At 36.1% G+C, this 19,315-nt stretch overlaps 1 protein-coding gene across 7 annotated transcripts in view; it reads left to right on the plus strand.

Moving 5' to 3' along the window:
• The window catches only part of robo3 (roundabout, axon guidance receptor, homolog 3 (Drosophila)), a 207,182-nt gene that overhangs the window by 132,127 nt on the left and 55,740 nt on the right, over positions 1-19,315 (plus strand). For all 7 annotated transcript variants that reach the window (XM_051121300.1, XM_051121294.1, XM_051121297.1 and 4 more), the window contains one exon: positions 832-1,158. In XM_051121300.1, the coding sequence (XP_050977257.1) occupies positions 832-1,158 (327 nt within the window). The remainder of the gene's footprint in view (positions 1-831; positions 1,159-19,315) is intronic.

Here is a 19,315-nt window from a genome sequence, read left to right on the forward strand (position 1 = left end):
GATTTCCTGTTGGTCTTCATAAAGTCTTCATTTATGTGGGAAGTATATAAAGAATCGTATGAATAAATATGACATTTTTAAAAACACTGAATGAAGTGGTTGTTAAAGTTATAGTTCACCCAAAAATGAAAATTACCCCATGATTTACTCACCCTCAAGCCATCCTAGGTGTGTATGACTTTCTTCTTTCAGACGAATGTAATCAGAGTTATATTAAAAAATGTCCTGGCTCTTCCAAGCTTTATAATAGCAGTGAAGGGATGTTGAGATTTTCAAGTCCAATAAATTGCATCCATCCATCATTAAAAAGTGCTCCACACAGCTCCAGGGAGTTAATAAAGGTCTTCTGAAGTGAATCGATGCATTTGTGTAAGAAAAATATCCATGTTTAAACCTAGAGCCGTGTGGAGTTCTTTTTATAATAGATGGATGCACTTTATTGGACTTCTTTATTGGATCTTAACAGCCATTTACTGCCATTATATTTAAAGCATTATAAGAGCCAGGGCTTTTTTTAAATATAACTTCAATTGTATTCGTCTGAAAAAAGAAAGTCATATATATCTAAGATGGTTCGAGGGTGAATAAACCATGTGTTAATTTTCATTTTTTAGCAAACTATCTCGAATTATGCATTGAATTTGCAAAAACTGTCAAATTGAAAAGCAGTGAATCATGAATCAAATCAGTTCTCTGTCAGAGATTCATAACTGTACTTGTATTGCTTGTTGCATTGAGCCGCATCTGGTTAAGACACTGCAGTTGTTTTGATACCAAATTCTTTCAAATGCATGTAATGCAAAAAGTGACAACCGATTCTCTCTCTTACAGGATCTCGGCCGAGGCTGGAGGATGCTGCGCCACGGATTGTCGAACACCCCTCAGACCTAATTGTTTCCAAGGGCGAGCCCGCCACGTTGAACTGTAAGGCCGAAGGTCGGCCGACCCCTATGGTGGAGTGGTACAAAGATGGCGAGCGAGTCGAAACGGACCGTGAGGATCCACGCTCCCACCGGATGCTCCTCCCCAGCGGCTCCCTCTTCTTCCTCCGAATAGTTCACGGAAGGCGCAGCAAGCCCGACGAAGGGGTATACGTGTGCGTAGCGAGGAATTACTTGGGCGAGGCCGTCAGTCGTAATGCCTCTTTGGAGGTCGCAAGTAAGTCGGCTCATTTGTACTCTGATCCTTGCCTCGCGCCCTCTTCCTCAATCTCTCCGGCTGCAAATTTCCGCAGTGCTCATCTTTTTTCCGCCGCTTCTATAAAGCTTTCCCATTTTGTCCTGCTCTCCTCATCTTTTTCCCTTCTCAATCTCCACTTGATCTTGTTTAGTCTTCCACCCGCTGCGGCGGCCCATAACCATCGTCCCTGGATGGAGTAAAGCACTGAGGTCATTGTTAGTTTTAGAGGAGGTAATCTGATTTGTGGTATTAATGTAGATGGATGGTAGCTGGTATTCGAGATAAATTCAACCCCAGAAATAGCCAAGAGAGGAACGTAATGCTGGCGGCTTCCAGGTGACAGATGTTAGCTTAAAAAAATCCACCAGCATCTCTGTTTCTCATGGAATGACTCCAGGTTTTAACAGCAGGGCTTCCCATATCCAATACGCACTAATTAAATGCTGATGGCACTATTTGATTTCGGTCATTAGATTATCGCCAATTTCATTACGCTTTCTCAACGTTATGCTTTTGTCGTGCGACCTCTGTGATTTCAGAATCGTTTTTAGGTGGCCTGCAGACCTGCACACCTTAAATGGTGGCGTCAAAGGACAGATCCTTCACCTGCTCAAGTATTTCACCATCTGCTCTGAGATATCAGCGAGACGTAATAGTCCCCATGTTCTGGCGCTGCTAGGAAAGAATAGCGCTATTCTCACACAATTCAAAGCCAGAATGCAGATTCCGTCTCCAGCTAGTCATAAATCCTGTCTATTAAATTCCTCTTCCGTGCATTCTTATTGCAAAACGCTTCAAAACCTAAAGCATTTACAATTCACTCACACTCGGCTATCTAATTAGGATCTGAACCTCCCCGTCGAGCTGCAATATCTTTATTTAAAAAGGAAAGCAAAGAAACTGTATTACTTTTGATGTCTTCAGGATTAATTGAAGTTGTTGCAGCTCTCCAAAGCTGGAAATGACTGTTATTTGCTGCATGATAGTGTTTATTCTCATTCTCAATGAGCGGTTTTAGATTGGATTTCTTTTCAGTTTGATTTTTATTTCTTCTTTCTTATCAGCATTGAAAGTTCTATTCCTCTTATATTTCCATATCAAAAATATTTGATTTTTCAGGCTGGATTTGAACAGTAACTCCATTCAATTATAGGGCTGACTGCTGGATGCCATTACCAAAACCATTAACCTACATTTCAGATTCATTTATTAGTGATATGCAAGACACTGTGCGGTTTCACAAGTGCAAGTTCATTGTAAGTTCGTGATCCATGAGGGTTACAGAACAGATGGTCTGTTGAATAAAACATTTTTTATTGTTGCTGAGAAAATTAGTTTTTCCAAAGTTGCATTAAAGATGGCAGTTTTCATCCAGGATACGACAGAGGCTCAATTTTATGCTTGGAAATTTGTCTTGCTAACTCCTTACAGCGGTATCTAAAAAAATGTTTTTATCTCAGTGAACCGAAAACAAGCTAAACGCATAATCAAACAACGTAATCTGAAATTCCCAAGTTTACCCTTACAAATGAAAGGTTTTTGGATGAGTTCTTCTCACATCAAGCAGAAACGTTTTGCAGTCTATGTTCCTGACTGTCATTATCATTAACTGTGCGCAGTGGAAAGAATTCTGGTACACAAATAGTTCTAGAACCCCACAGGAGTTGATTCTAGGTTTAGATTCCTAAACCGTACATCCTTGCCAACTGTCTGTCCTGTTCTTTATCCGTGCCCCCGTCATCCAGGTGGCCTATATCATTAGTTATGATATGTTTGGCTCTCCCGTGAGATGACAGTGCGACAATTCCTCTAGGGATGTCTGCAAAAATGGCGACCAAAAACAAGAAATCACATTGATACGATATACATTCTTTGTATAGCTTAGTCAGTGTGTCAATATGAGATGTTCAGTTTATACACTTCTTTTCACAATGTAAATCTCTCTAATTAGTTCATTTAAGCCATTTATGCAAGACTAAGCTGATTGTGACATCATAACGGGTGCATTTACATATCAATGCCCACGTTTGCACTCCAACTCATTCGTCAACTTGTTACAATCCTGTATGACTGACTGACTGAAGATGAATTAAAAAACAAATCCATTTAAAGTCAATGGTGTCCAAAGCTAGCTTTGATGTTCCACAGATGAAAAAAAGTCTTACCGGTTGGAACAACATGAGGGTGAGTAAATGCTGACAGAATTTCCATTTTTGGTTGATCTATACCTTTAATATCCCTTTAATGCAATAGAAGTTGAGAATAGCTTTATTTTGATGGAATAAGCTCTGTGGGCATTGTGGTGATGAGATTTGGGCACATAGTGCCAGCTCTCTGCATGGAGATCATCTTTCTCCATCGTGGCACGGCTCCATCAGCCAGGTGGTGGGCGGGAGATGGGGATGAGGGGTCTGCTGCCAGCCATGGAGCTTGTCTGGTTCACAGGTTTTGGGGGTTTGGCAGAGAGAGGTGTATATATATATAGCGAGAAAGGGAGGTAGAAAGATAAATAGAAAGGAGAAGGAGGGAACCCATATGCCAGGCGTGTTGATCTGCCACCAGCAGGCAGCATGTCGTACATTAGGAGGGCACAGATCTTCGGTCAAACGCGAGATGTTCTAGTGAGAATAAACAGGCTCTTGGCCCGGTGTGCGTGGGAGGGACCGAATTCCCAGAGAGTGTTTTAACAGCCTGTTTATATACGCTGCTTTTGAAGGCGGTATTTATGGTCGAGGTGATGAGTTATGTAGGCACGGTTACATTACTCAGATGATGAAGCCGGAGCTGGGATGATTTACAGTGACAGAACTCTCACACGTTAAATGATAGATGAAAGGGAATGGATCTGTGATGGTTCATCTGTGGTTTGTGGTTTATTACTTTTTAAATGATGCTCAGCATTTGACGTCGCCCCTCTTTATACTTTTGCATGGCTTATGTGTAAACATCAGCCATTTGGAGCTTCTAATGAAAGTTGTTTTGGGGGGTCAGGACTAGTTTTCGGGAGAACAGGTGAAGACGGAACAACAGCTGTTTTGTGGAATGTTGGGAATGAACAGGTGAAAGGAAGATATGATACTCCTGCTCTTTGTTTTGATTAGCTGTGAGAGGCAGAAAACTTTCACACTTTTCCATTTAAGGGGAGGGTCCCAAAAACCAGTTGTCAGCAGCCAGTTTAGACTGAAATCTAACTAAGATTGTCATGATGTCAGCAACCTAGTTGAAATTTCACGATTTTCGAATTCTCGATTTTACCATTCAGGGGTAGCGCAGTTTTTTAAAGCATATTTCATAAATTAATGGTATTCCGAAGCACAGTATAAAAAATGTAAATAAGATATGTGACCCTGGACCACAAAACCAGTCATAAGGGTCAATTTATTTAGGATAGGGCAATATTTGGCTAAAATACAATTATCTGAGGGTGCAAAAAAATCTAAATATTGAGAAAGTCACTTTTAAAGTTGTCCAAATGCATAGCAATGCATATTACTAATTAGAAATTAAGTTTTGAGATATTTATGGAAGGAAATTTGTAAAATATCTTCATGGAATATGATCTTTACTTAATATCCTAATGATTTTTGGCGTAAAAGAAAAATTGATAATTTTGACCCATACAATGTATTGTTGGCTATTGCTACAAATATACCCATGGTCCAGGGTCACATATTTGGGAAAAAAAAAACAACACTGATCAAAATTACAAAACACTTACAGATATCTCCAAGATATTGGTGTTAGTCTGGCTAAAAAACAAACTTGCCTGACAGACGTTGGCCAACAGCCTGACATTGACCGATGGCTGAGTGTGTCCTGGCCTTAAGACAAATGCAGAGACACTCAATAAGAATTGGTTCAGCACTGCAGCTGGAAATGCTTGCCAATTTTTTTTTTTTTTTTTTTTTTTACTTTTTTCCATGTAATTACACTACTAAAATCTGCAAAAAGTCTGAGTTGTGCCATTCTGCTGGTGATGGAAGGGTTTGCTGATAGGTCTCTCTGCACCTCTAGGCTTTAAGCTGGAGACATCCTGACAGATAAGCCTATTTATGTGAAGCCCCTCAGTCCGGGACAAAACTAAAGTAATAGTGGCTTATGTTCAGCAGGGCATGCTGTCCCCCTCTGGGCTGCCTGCCCTCTGTGCTATTAACCTTATTGCCTTGGATCTAGACTCGTGTGGGTGCTGAAGGGCAGCCCGGAGCAGTTAAGACTTTGAAACTGGTCAGTATAAATTGATTATGAAACCAGCATTGTAAAATAAAAAACATTGTAAAGTTTTTAATTAAATTTGAGCTGTATTTTACTTGTAGCTTTAATGCACCAACACACCCTGATGCAGCTATAAAAACTGCATGAATCAGAATTCTGTCATCCAACTTTCCAACTCAGAAGACAATTTCAGTCCCGCAAAGCTGCTAAAACTTCTTTCAGACATTGATGAGATGCATCCACAAAGTAGATTTATCATCCCAGAGCCTTCGTTGTGAATATGCAGGCTATTAATCTCCCTGAATTCCTCAATTGAAGAGACGAGGTGCCAAGTTGCAAATGCATTTTTCTTGCAAATGCATATTAACCAGAAAAGCCGACCCGGTCTGTCCAGACGCGCATGTGGCTGCGTGTGTGTCCGTGCAGTTATAATGAGATCACTTAGCCCGTCGAACTCCAGGGGTCATGGAGACTGCTGACAGGGTGGGGTCATTCGGACACGGGGCGACACAGGCCTTCTGTCCCCTGGCTATTTAACTCTCTCACTACCTAATGCCGCGAGTAACACAGATCAGACATACGAACACGTGGCCACCTCAGAGGGAGAGAAGAAGAGATATACAGCAAAGATAGTCATAATAAACTGCCGAGGGACAGAAAGAAAAAAAAGGGAATGTAAAAGGAAGAAAAAGAGAGAGTGTTTTGCTGAATGAGCAACAGGTGGTACAAGAAGACTAAACCCCCACTCAACTTGATGAGTAGGGGTGCATCTGTGAGCTTTTGTATAGTCAGGGTTATGACCAGAGCAGACAGGACACAAGGGACAATGCAGCCCACCTCTGACACCCTAGGGAGCCACCATCCACTTTCAGTCATCGCCACCAACTATGAGACATCAACAACTCTCATTTGTGACAATGGATCACAAACCCAGTCATAAGGGCACATTTTTTGAAATTAAGATAAGTTGAATAAGCTTTGTATTGATGTATGGTTTGTTAGGATAAGACAATATTTGGCCGAGACACAACTATTTGAAAATCTGGAATCTGAGGGTGCAAAAAAAATCTAAATATTGAGAAAATCGCCTTTAAAGTTGTCCAATTGAAGTTCTTAGCAATGCATATTACTAATCAAAAATTAAGTTTTGATATATTTATGATAGGAAATTTACAAAATGTCTTCGTGGAACATGATCTTTACTTAATATTCTAATGATTTTTTGGCATAAAAGACAAATCGAAAATTTTCACCCATGCAATGCATTGTTGGCTATTGCTACAAATATAGCCGTGCTGCTTACGACTTGTTTTGTGGTCCAGGGTCACATTTGTCTCTGCATTTTTCTATTTTAATTTACGTTAAAATCTAATTTATTCCTGTGATCAAACCTGAATTTTCAGCATCATTAGTCCAGTCCTCAGTGTCACATGATCCTTCAGAAATCATTTTAATATGCTGATTTGTTTTCAGTGCTGGAAACAGTGCTGGATTCTTTTTTCAATAAAAAGTTAAAAAAGAACAGCATTTATTTAAAATAGAAATCTTTTCTAACAACATACACTACCAACATTTCTACATTTAAAAAATTTGACCAATATTTCAACAATTTTTAATGTAATACATTTAAAATAAATCACTATTTTTTAAAAATCTAATCTAATTTTTTAAAATCAAATAATTTTTTTTTAAATATATATATTTAGCTTTTAGTCATAGTTTTCAGTACTTCAGTACTTATCAATTTCAGGTAGTTCCCAAGGCAAATTTCTAATTTTATTTTATTTTATTTTATTTTATTTTATTTTTTAGTTTTTTAAAAAATGCCTTAAAAGTTGTCCAAATAAAGTTCTTAGCAATGCATATTACTAATCAAAAAATAAGTTTTGATATATCTTCGGTAGGAAATGTACAAAATATCTTCATGGAACATGATATCCTAATGATTTTTGGCATAAAAGAAAAATTGATCATTTTGACCCATACAGTGTATTGTTGGCTATTGCTACAAATATACCCGTGCTTCTTATGACTGGTTTTGTGTTCCAGGGTCACATTTGCCTTGCTGTATGCGTACCTGTCTGCAGCTCACCCGATTAGATTTTAAAGTCTGAACTTTCCGGCTTCTAACATTTAATTTGCACTTTTGCTTACTCACATCCCTTATGAAACCGTTGATTCACTCAACCGATTGTGGTTGTGGTTAAATGAATGCGTAATCATTGTTGTTGACTTTGGGAGAGCCTGACCACCATAGGGACTAATTGCATCTATTCAGAGATCATAAAATTCTAATCGTCCATTTTAGTGGCTTACTAAATTGCAAGGTGAGTTTAGGGGCTTCCTGTTTTTAAAAATTCCCATTATCCAGATCTGAACTTTAGCCTTATTTTTAAAACCCCTCAGATCTGTAGAGCGGGGGAAACAACAGTTAAGCTTAAAATGAAGTTAGTAAGTGCCGTGATTGATGGCAGGCGGTCGTTGGAATGCTAAATTATTTTCCTTCCACTGCATATGAGGCTGTGCAATCCATATACGCGGAGAGTTAGTGCAAGCACCAGCCATGGGATGATTGATTGCCTCTTTCTAGTTGGCATTGCCAGCTGGCATCACAGAGATGGGAGAGAGCAATGGGCCAGGATATTGGTCTGTGTTTAGAAGGTAGGAGCACAGAGACACACACACTGCCAGCAAAAGCAATACTTGCTTAAGCTGTTACATTTCCGTTGGCCTTTACTCCCTTTTACTGGTTTTGGCCCTTTACAGTAAGACGAATCCGGCCCAGTTTTTAAAATTCAAGGTCGTTAAGATTCCGGGAAACAAAAGACGAAGTTCAATTTCACGAAGCAGCGTCAACCAGTCAAATTCCCCAGCCATTCTGGGGGACGTCTCAGCTTGTCCATATTTGTGACGTCTGTTTTGAAAGCGTACAACTCTTCCTAGCTCCTTTTAGCAGACGGGCTCACCTTGGAGGATCAGAGAATTTTGGATGAACAAGAATCCTTCCCCAAACCCCTGCGAGGAAAGGCTTCAACGTCAAGCCTTATCCCGAGACCTGTCCCGCTGATATGCACTGACGCATCATGCAGAGCGCTCTCCGAATTTGACTGCTCCGCTGAGTTTGAGCCCTGTCTCCTCTTATGATTTCAGTACCACGTGTGGTGTGGTAAAAGAGCTCTGTAGTTGCCTCGTAGGCTCATACTCCATTCGATTTCTGCAGTCTGTTGAGAATCCATTAAACAACTTCTTTGCTGGTGGCACATTGATTATTTCAGACATTGTTCTCGTGATTGTCGAATGCCATTTACAAGCTCTCTGCTTGTTTTTGTACAGCAGCATGAAAGCTTTTGACAGTGTGTTTGATGCAGGTTTCGTGCCGTTTAACTCCTTCAAAAGCAGCGTCAAGTCCACATTTGTGTTTCTATGTGTATTACGTCGGTTAATCTTTTGATTTATGCACATTGCTGTAGGAAGTACTTCTCCTAAAATCAATAAATTTATTTCGCATTAGCTTTCCTACCTCAAGCCATCCTCAGGCAAGAACTGGTTGTTTTTACCAATTTTTTTTCCAGAGCTCCCAGCAACACCTGCAGTCTAGCAAAAAACAAATAAACAAATAAATAAATAAAAAGGGAAAAAAAAAAAAAAAAAAGAAAGAAAATTGAATGTGTTTTAAATAAGTTTATTATGCTTATCAAGGCTGTTTATTGGATCGAAAATACAGAAGAAAATTGTTTTTGTAAAATATTATTATGATATTAAATATTATTATGATATGATTTGATATAATGATATTAAAATATAATTTTTCTATTTTAATATACATTAAAATCAAACTTATTCCTGTGATCAAAGCTGAATTTTCAGCATCATTACTCCAGTCTTCAGTGTCACATGATCCTTCAGAAAACATTCTAATATGATATATAATATGAATATGAATATTTATTTTCAGTGCCGGACACAGCTATATATATATATATATATATATATATACACATATATACATATATACACACACATATATATATATATATATATATACAGGATTCTTTGATTAATAAAAAGTTAAAAAGAAAAATTTTCGGACAATATACACTACCAAAATTAATAATTAAAAAAAAGGTTACTAAAATTTAAAAACTTAAAAAAAAATTGGAATATAATAAATAAATAAATAAATATTTTTTTAAATATAATTTTAATAAAATTATGTTTTTAAATATTTATGTTTAACTTTTAGTCTTAGTTTTAGTAATTTTAGTGCTTTAGTAATTTACTATTTCAGGTAGTTCTGAGGCAAATTTAATTTGTTTTTATTTTTTTTATTTTATTTTATTTTATGACGTTTTTATTAGTTTTTTAAAAGTCTTTACATAAGATAAAATTTTAATACAATTATGTTTTTACATATTTATATTTAGCTTTACTTTTACTTTTAGTAATTTTAGTTCTTCACTATTTCAGTTAGTTTCCAGGGCAAATTTTTATTTTATTTTATTTTATTTTATTTTATTTTTATTTTGTCCTTTTTTAGTTTTTTAAAAGTCTTTAAATAAAAGAAAATGTATTTAAAATAATGTAAAATCACTATTTCAGTTTAGTTTCTAGGGCAATTTTTATTTTATTTTATTTTATTATTTGTTTTTAAACAGTAACATAATAAAATTTTACTAAATTTATATTTAGTTTTACTTTTAGTTTTAGCTTTAGTAATTTTGGTACAAAATTTGGGGTCGGTAATTTTTTTTCTTTCTTTTTTTTTTGAAAGAAATTACTGCTTTTATTCAGCAAGGATGTTTTAAATTGATAAAAAAGGAATAGCAAAGACTTACATTGTCAGAAAATACTTCTATTTTGAATAAATGCCGTACTTTTTAACTTTTTTATTCATCTAAGAATCCTGAAAAAAGTAGACAGGTTTTGCAGCACAACTGTTGCCAACATTAATAATTCTAATAATAAATCAGCATATTAGAATGATTTCTGATGGATCACATGACACTAAAGACACGAGTAATGACTAATGAAAATTCAGCTTTGTATCACAGGAATAAATTATGTTTTAAAGTAGATTAAAATAGAAACCATTATTTTATACATAAACAAGTCCTACAGTACATCACCTTAATTTGCCATGCCGCTTCATTTTGGACAGTTGGACATTTCAGTTTTCCCAGATGGCTGTGGATCACTACTGGGGGACGTTTCATTAGCGGAAAGGGGGGCGATGATGGACAAAGACATAGAGTTGGGTCCCGTCCTCTCATTAAGCTGGAGAAGTGCAGACCATCACTAGATTAAAGTAATCCTCTTTCTTTCCAAAGACCATGTCTCTATTAGCCTCAACCGTGGTCGGCCACACGCGCCGGATTAGACCACATCACTAATGGACTTATTGTTGTCGGTATCTGCATACAAAAAGCCCAGCTATGGGGGGGGCCTGGGGCTCTCCTCCTGGATGTGCCATCAATACAGAGATCCTCCTCCCATCCCTCATCCCCTTATCTCCTCTACTTTTGTTCTCCACTCAGGCGTTTTGTGGGCCAGCGTTACGTCCAGCAGCGCAGGGCCTGGTAACGGTTTACACACGCAACGCGCCCGAGCACTGAATAATGATGAGTTTACAGTAGGGCGAACGTGTTAGACGGTCAGCCACCCACCGAGCAGCTGTTTTCCCTCCAAAACACTCGATTGAAGTGGTTTTGGAGCTTCAGTTGTTGCGAAACGCTTTAGAATACAAAGAAATTGGGACGTGAGGGAGGTTATGTAAATAGTTTGGAGCTGACCTCTTGTTAGGGATCAAAGATGAGAATGTTTGAGGCTTGTCTGATTTAGTTTAGATAATTTATTCTGATTTAAAAAAAAAAAAAAAAAGATTTGATTTGTAAGTTAATGTTAACAGTTGTATTGTTGATATGAAGATGAAGTGTTATTGTGTCTGGTGGAGAATTAGAACACCTCCATTGAAGTGCAGATTCCATTACAAAAACATAGTGATGTAAGCAACTGAAACTTACCCATGATGCATTGCAAATGTGAATGACAGGCAAAATGATTTCTTAAAATTGAGGTAGGCTATGTGGTGGAGAGGATAGCTCACTCAAATATGAAAATTCTGTTGTTCCAAACCTTTTTGAAAAATCATACTTCTGGGGTTATTTTAAATACTTTTTATACGTTTAATACTACTGTAGTATTACTTAAATTAATTTATAGTAATTATACAGCGTTTATTATATTAATATTTCAAGTTAGTTTTTACTTTTATGTTTTCAGTTTTAATTGTAATTTAACTTTAAATGTTAATGATTTTATGTGCTTATCTTTATTTTTTAAAGTTTTTAAATAAAATATAATTTTAATAATATTTAATTTTTAAATATTTATGTTTTATGATTTATTACTTTTTTAGTTTTAGTAATTGTAGTACTCCAGTACTTCACTATTTCAGTTAATTCACAAGTTTTTTTTTTAGTTGTTTTATTCGATTTCGATTTATTCGAAGTCTTTAAATAAAATGAAATTCTAATCAAATTATATTGTTAAATATTTATATTTAGCCTTATGTTTAGTTTTAGTAATTTTACTACTTCGCTATTTTAAAAAAAATTCTAATTTGTTTAATTTAATTTAATTTAATTTATTATTATTATTATTATTTTATTTTAATTTGATTTATTATTTTATTTATTTATTTATTTATTTATTTAATTTGTTTTGATTTAGCTAATATGTTATTTTATTTTATTTAGTCATTTTTATTAGTTTTTTTTTTTTAAATCAAATAAAAATAAATAAAATGTATAAAATTTTCAAAAAAAATATTTTTAAATATTTAAATTTAGCTTTACTTTTAGTTTTAGTAATTTTACTACTTCACTACTTCAGTTAGTTTCCAGAATAATTTTTTATTTTATTTTGTTTTGTTTTATTTTATTTTATTTTAACAAAGGAAGTTATTGGAGCCCAAAACAACATCTAAATATCTTCTGAGTTCGACCAAATAGAGAAAGTTTTATAGGTTTGGAATGGCATGAGGGTAAATGAGTAAATGTCAACTTATTTATTTTTAGGTGAGCTACCCCTTTAAAGATCCCATCTAGCATCGGACCAGAAAGCCTTGACGATAGAGCTGAATCTTGTGTATGAACTTCCTATAGGAGGACTGTGAAGGGTTTAGACATATAAACCGTTTTCAGAAGAAATATTATACGTGATACACATCAACCACTGGAATATTCTCACAAAACCTTTTACTGAATCTTTATGCAGTCTGAGTGCACATTTGAAATGACTAGATTTTTTCCCTCCCTGATGACCATCTCTTCATTAGTCTCCTCTGTATAAAACACCACCTCTCTATCATTTAAATGAGGGTGGCGTACACTGATACAGCTAACACGGGCCGCTTCAGGCAGCTGCTGGTGGGACAGTGATTAACAGTGAATGGGGTGGAGGTTAGAGTCTATTCCTCTGGCTCTGTGCCTCTGGATCCCACCGTCGGTCAGACGCCCCCTCTTCCTCCTCCTTCTTTTCTGGATAATGACACCCACCTCCAGCGCTGCACATGCGGCCTTGCCCATAAAGAATACTCATTTATAACTTCAATTTGTCCCCCTGACATGGCGAGGGCTAAAAGGTTTCGGGGAAGACCAGACGGGCCTGTTTATGGGCAGTTAAGAGCCTTGAAATGATGTACCTTGGCAGCACGTCTCATACATCTCTCTGTCTCTCATTCTTTCCGTCCCTCATATAGAATGCATATCATTTCATCAGGCCAGATAGGGGTGCTGGGAAGCGCTTTTGGGTCGTAAAAAGATGAAATATCACTGTTATTTCTTGACATGGTGTCTGCCACCGCAACTTAAGAGTTTACGAGCGTTGTAAAGCTGACTTGTGTCCCACAACATGCAACACAAAGATTGCAGCAGTACAAACATTTATTTATTTATTTAGAAAGTTTTTTCTTTCTTTCTTATGTATTTACTTACAAGTTACTTATTTAATTACTTGTTTTCATATTGTTTTATAGCAGAGTTATATATTTAGTTTTTTTTCTTGTTTTTGTTGTTTTTTTGAGGAGATATTTTAAATAATATTATAGTTATTTACTTGTTTTTATATGGTTTGTAGCACATATTGCAGTTGTACTAAAGTACTAAAATTACCAAAATTTATTTCAGTTTCCAGGGCGAATTTTGTTTAATTTAATTTAATTTAATTTAATTTAATTTAATTGTATTATTTTATTTTTTATTCAGTTGTTTTTATTTGTTTTTTAAAAGTCTTTAAATAAAATGTAATTTTAATAAAATTATATATATATATATATATATATATATATATTTAAAATTTCCAATTTGTTTTGTTTTATCTAATACATTTATTTTTTTTTTGTTGTTTTTATTATTTTAATTTTTATTTAGTTTTTATTATCTAAAAGTCTTTAAATAAAATACAATTTTAATAAATTTATATTTTTAGATATTTATATTTAGCTTTACATTTAGTTTTAGTTAGTATTAATAGTAAATTTAGTACCTCACTATTTCTAAATAAATGATTATTATTATTATAAATTATTTTCCAGGGCAAATTTTCCAATTTGTTTTGTTTTATCTAATTTTATTTTATTTTATTTTACTACTATTTTACTAGAATCTATAGAAATACAGAAATCTTTATATGTATAGATGATTAGCGTGTATGTATGTATGTATGTATATATATATATGTATATATATATATATATATATATTGCCTTGAATAGTAGAATATATTGTATAATTCTACTTACTTATAACTTATAGTGCAAATATTGCAATTTTTATTTAATTAATCATTGTAGCAAATATAGCAATTTTATTTAATTATTTATTATATATTTATTTATTTATTTTTTGCTTAATTATATTTATTAAGTTGTTTGTTTACAGCAAATGTTGTTTTATTTAGAAAATGTTGACTGTTTTTTAACTGCTTATTTGTGTTTAGCATTACATCCATTTTTTCTGTTTAAATCAAAATAGTAAAAAATCATTCATCTTTTTGGGCTGATCTGTGGAAGCGCACAAAATTGGTAATTTAGCTTTAAGCCTTTTCACTTGGATTGTTTGTCCTGTTTAATATACTTTTAGCCCTTAAGCTGTGACGGTGCCTGAATATTAACGTCAGCCTGGTGGGTCAGAGCGTTCCTCGCACAGGAGGAAATTATTTTCCGTGCATAGTCACCACATCAGTGCATCCAGATGCTTTTCATCAATCAGCTGTGAAAGAAAGAGACGGAGAAAGCGAGAGATCCCAGCTGTTGTGTTCTAACAGGACTCAGGTGATGGCTAAACAGCAGAGACAGCATCTGAATGAACGTCGAGATGATGACAAACACGCACATGCTAATGCCACCGCAAACAAAAGCCGAATAAGACTGAAAAAAGTGAGTATGGCGTACAAGCAGCGTTGATTTCCCACTGTCCCCAAGGCAATATCAGTCTGGGCTTCTGCCCTGAGCTCGCACCGGGCTCATTATGTCTGGAGAGGCCTCTTTGATCCTATCGGGGTTTGGGATGATGAAACGTCGAAGGCAGCAGATCTGTGTGTGTGTGTGCACGCACACTATAGTGTGTATTTGTGTGTGGTGGAGGGGATGTTAGCTGGTGGGGGTAGAAGAGAGGGACAGATGTCCAAGCTGCACGTGCCTCGAGCGTCAGATCCAACCCCCCAACTCCCCTGTTACCTCTCCACCCCTCTTCGCTCCTGTCCCACCACCCCCTCCCAGCTTCTGTCGGGAGCCGGTCCAGCCCGTGGGTCCATCGACCGCAACAGATGTGTTCGGCACCGGGCCATGCTGATGCTAACGTGACTGTAGAAGACCTCTGAAATCCAAGCTGCCGTGGCATCTTATAGCCAGAAGATATGAAACCTGATCTAGATCCTCTTATCCTCTGAAGTGTCATTGATGGCAGAGAAGATTAGAGTTTAAATTCCTCAAAATGTCACAAGTCTTCAGGTACTTTTGCTTGCAGTTGTGGGCCAGTCTGATATATTGTTTCCCACCATAACTGACTGCAGGGCAGAGGCTTAGCCGCATCTATCCAGAGATTTGGAGGAAGATATTGAGATGTCCTTTCATGTGGGCCATAGACAGGTGTATTCTAGAGAAGTACTCTTTCTCAAAGCTGCTGTAATTGTGTTGACTCCACAAGGGAGCTCTTAGTGACGGCCACAAATCACTACAGAGAACGGAAAGAAATCACTCATACACTTGGACAGCTTGAGAGAAACCGCTTATATATCTCACTATAATATTTTCAGCCAGTACCTGGTTGCCCATGAGAACCCATCTTTTTCCCAAGACATATTTTAATGAATATGTTTACGTGTTCCTTTTGAAAAGAGTCTGTCCACACTGTTATATCTCTGAATTATAAAATGCATTTTAAACTCTTCATCTATCTATATTTATGCAATCTATGTACAGTCAAATCAAAATGTATTCAGACACCTTCAAGATTTCTCACATTATGGTTTATTCGCTATAGTTTAGAAAATGGTAATACAATTTGACAAGAACTTAAAGTTAAACTGTGTCAGAACAAAATCATCTTGATAATGTCAGATAACTTTGATTGAAAGATATGTAATGGATTACAATCAACCAAAAATTCAGACAACAGTTAGTATGAGAGTATTTACACATCTGTCAATACTTTGTTGACCATTTATCAAGCAATGCTTAATTTTGTTCAGTCTGTGGTGTAAAAAGGTCACATTTAAAGTAATTAAAGAAAAAACACTTAAGCAAAACAGTCTGGTCAAAGTGTCTAAGCAGGTTTCCAAAATTTTACTTGTAGTCCACTGCATAAAGAATTTTGGGTGTAATATGTCACAGTTTACTTTATTTTGCTATCCTCACTTACATAAATGAACTATAGTGTACCCTCTAGTAAAAAAAAATTATCAAAAATTATATCTGGTGTCTGAATAATTTTTGGTGTGACTGTATACACTACAAATCAAAAGTTTGGAGTCAGTAAGATTAAATAATAGACAAATTAATTTTTTTATTTGTTATGGATTATATTACATCTATCTAGTGTGCCTAGGGCTGTGAAACAATTAATGCGATTAATCGCATCCAAAATAAAAATGTGCGTTTACATAATATATGTGAGTTAAGTAAATTTAAGTAAATTTAAGTAAATTTACTTAGTAAATTTATTATGTATGTATAAATACACCCATACATGCATGTATATATTTAAGAAAGAATGTTTTGGATGTGATTAATCACGATTAATCGTTTGACAGCCCTAAATGTGACATTAAAAATGAATTCATACTGATTCTAGGATTTCCTGGACCACAAAACCAGTCTATATTTTTCAAAATTGAGATTAATACATCATCAGAAAGCTGAGTAAATAAGCTTTCCATCGATGTATGGTTTGTTATGATAAGAAAATATTCAGCCGAGATACAACTATTTGAATATCTGGAATCTGAGGGTGCAAAAAATCAAAATATTGAGAAAATTGCCTTTAATGTTGTCCAAATGAAGTTCATAACAATGCATATTACTAATCAGAAATTAGGTTTTGATACATTTACAGTAGGAAATTTACAAAATATCTTTATGGAACATGATCTTTACTTAATTTCCTAATGATTTTTGGCATAAAATAAAAATCAATAATTTTGACCCATTCAGTGTGTTTTTGGCTAGTTCTACAAATATACCCCAGCGACTTAAGGGTCACATATTTCTGTTTTAAATAAATGTTTTTTTTTTTTTTGTCTACTTGCCAAAGAATCCTAAAAAAAAGATAGTTTCCACAAAGTTTAGCACAACTGTTTTCAACATTGATGATATTAAGAAATGTTTCTTGAGCACCAAATCAAGATATCAGAAAAATACACTCTTAAAAATAAAGGTTCTTGTTGGCGCCAGTGGCCTTGTGGTTAGTGCGCCAACAAATACAACGCAACTGTGCTCACAGCAACCCGGGTCTCAAAGTCCTGTGCCGATCCCGCTCCCCTCTCTCTACCCAATACATTCCTGTCATCTCTCCACTGTCCTCTCAATAGTAAAGTAACAAAAAGACCAAAAATATAACTTTAAAAATAAAAAATAAATAAAGGTTCTTTATTAGCATCGATGGTTCCATAAAGAACCATCCATGGAACCTTTCTAATGTAGAAAAGGTTGTTTATAATGGAAAAAGCTTCTTTAGATTTTTAGAATGTTCTTCAAAATGCTTCTTTTAAGAACTGTTCACTGAAAGCTTCTTTGGGGAACCAAAAAATGGTCCTTCTATGGCATCAATGCAAAAACAACCATTTGGAGCCTTTATTTTGAAGAGCATATTTCTGAATATTACTCTTTTACAGTGTTTTTGATAAAAAAAAAAAAAAAAAGCAGCCTGGTGAGAATAAAAGACTTCTTTCAAAAACCGAGAGTTCCTTAGGGCTTTTTTTTTAGTGGTGGGTGTCTGTCTGAGTGGAGTTTTTTTCCCTTTTCCTGCCTCAGGTCTGCCCTGGTCTGGGGTGGTCAGGGGTGGTCTGTTGTGGATAAGTGGTCATCCAGGGGGCTGGAGGACAAATGTGGCCATTTAAAGAAGATGAGAGGGTTTAGGGTCCAGCGGACAGGCCTAAAGCTCTCCATATGTCCACACACGCAGATAATGATTAGCATTATACCTCATCAATCAGATAAATCAATAGCCTGCCAGTCAGCTACCACCTGTTCACCTGATTACACATGCTAAGCACACACAACCTGAATTTTAAGTGAATGGAGTGGGAGTAATTAAATAGTATGAAATCATAAACATGTACGATGCTTCACTGGGCACATGTGCATGCCTAAATCAAATTCACCTTGGAAGGAGCGGTGCAGATTTTTAATATTGAAGCACACAGATTAGAGCTTGTAAAACTGATATTGACACGGTTCGTGATTTCCTGACCCGAATTTAATAAGATTAATGCCTCGCAACGATTACAGCCCATGTCTGCTTCGATGAAGCTGTCTTCGGCATGCGCTTGTCTATATGTGTATGTCTGAGCTCATGACAGATCGCTTCATGCGGAGAGGACAGATTGACAGATGACCGACTCAAATGCCGAAAGCGCTCCGCGAACGTAAACCTTTCATCACTGAGAGAGAGCCGTTTGTCATTTCTCCTGTACATTTGAATATTAGATTTTATTCATGAGGGCTCGTAAAACACGCGAGCTCTCCGGCAACAAAGTAACGTGCTTTTGAGTGCCTGATCACGCTTGACGCTAAAGTGTTTCATTAGGTGTGAATGATTGCTAAGTGGATGCGTTCGAGCGTTTAGTCTAAACTTCAGCTTTGTTGAAGCAGAAAAAGGTCTTGGAAAAACATAAAAACAACCTGTGGTCATATTGGATTGCACATTTCAGCAATCCAAAATGGTTGTAATGGTGAAAAAGACCTCAAACAAACCAGTCCCCGCTTTTGAATTGATTTCGTAAAGCCTTTCACCTGCCGCTTAGTGACTCAAACAAACAGACTCATTACTGTATAGACAGCTGCATTGAGTGCAAGCCCCCAGCAGAGTCGTATGCTGCTGGGTTTAAGGGATACCTTACAATGTCAGAGATCCGACTTTAAAATTAATGAAGGAACGGGGATGAAGAATTGATTTTTGAGAGGGGAAAAGGTTGCGAGTCGGGGGATTCATTAGCCATGCCCCACAGAATGCAGCTATAGTGGCAGCCAAGGGAGGTAATTGAAGTGGACTGCAGCGCTCACGGGTAGGATTACACCGACTTTGTTTTCAGAGGAGATAGAAAGATGGAGAGAAGGAGAAGGAGAGGGGGGTTCCCCCCGAGGCCAACGTAAGAGGTCGAAGGTCATTGTCCTAATCCTTCATCCCTGGGGTTTATGTGTAATTGG

This window comes from Labeo rohita, chromosome 10 (assembly GCF_022985175.1).
Source record: "Labeo rohita strain BAU-BD-2019 chromosome 10, IGBB_LRoh.1.0, whole genome shotgun sequence".
NCBI classification, from domain to species: domain Eukaryota; kingdom Metazoa; phylum Chordata; class Actinopteri; order Cypriniformes; family Cyprinidae; genus Labeo; species Labeo rohita.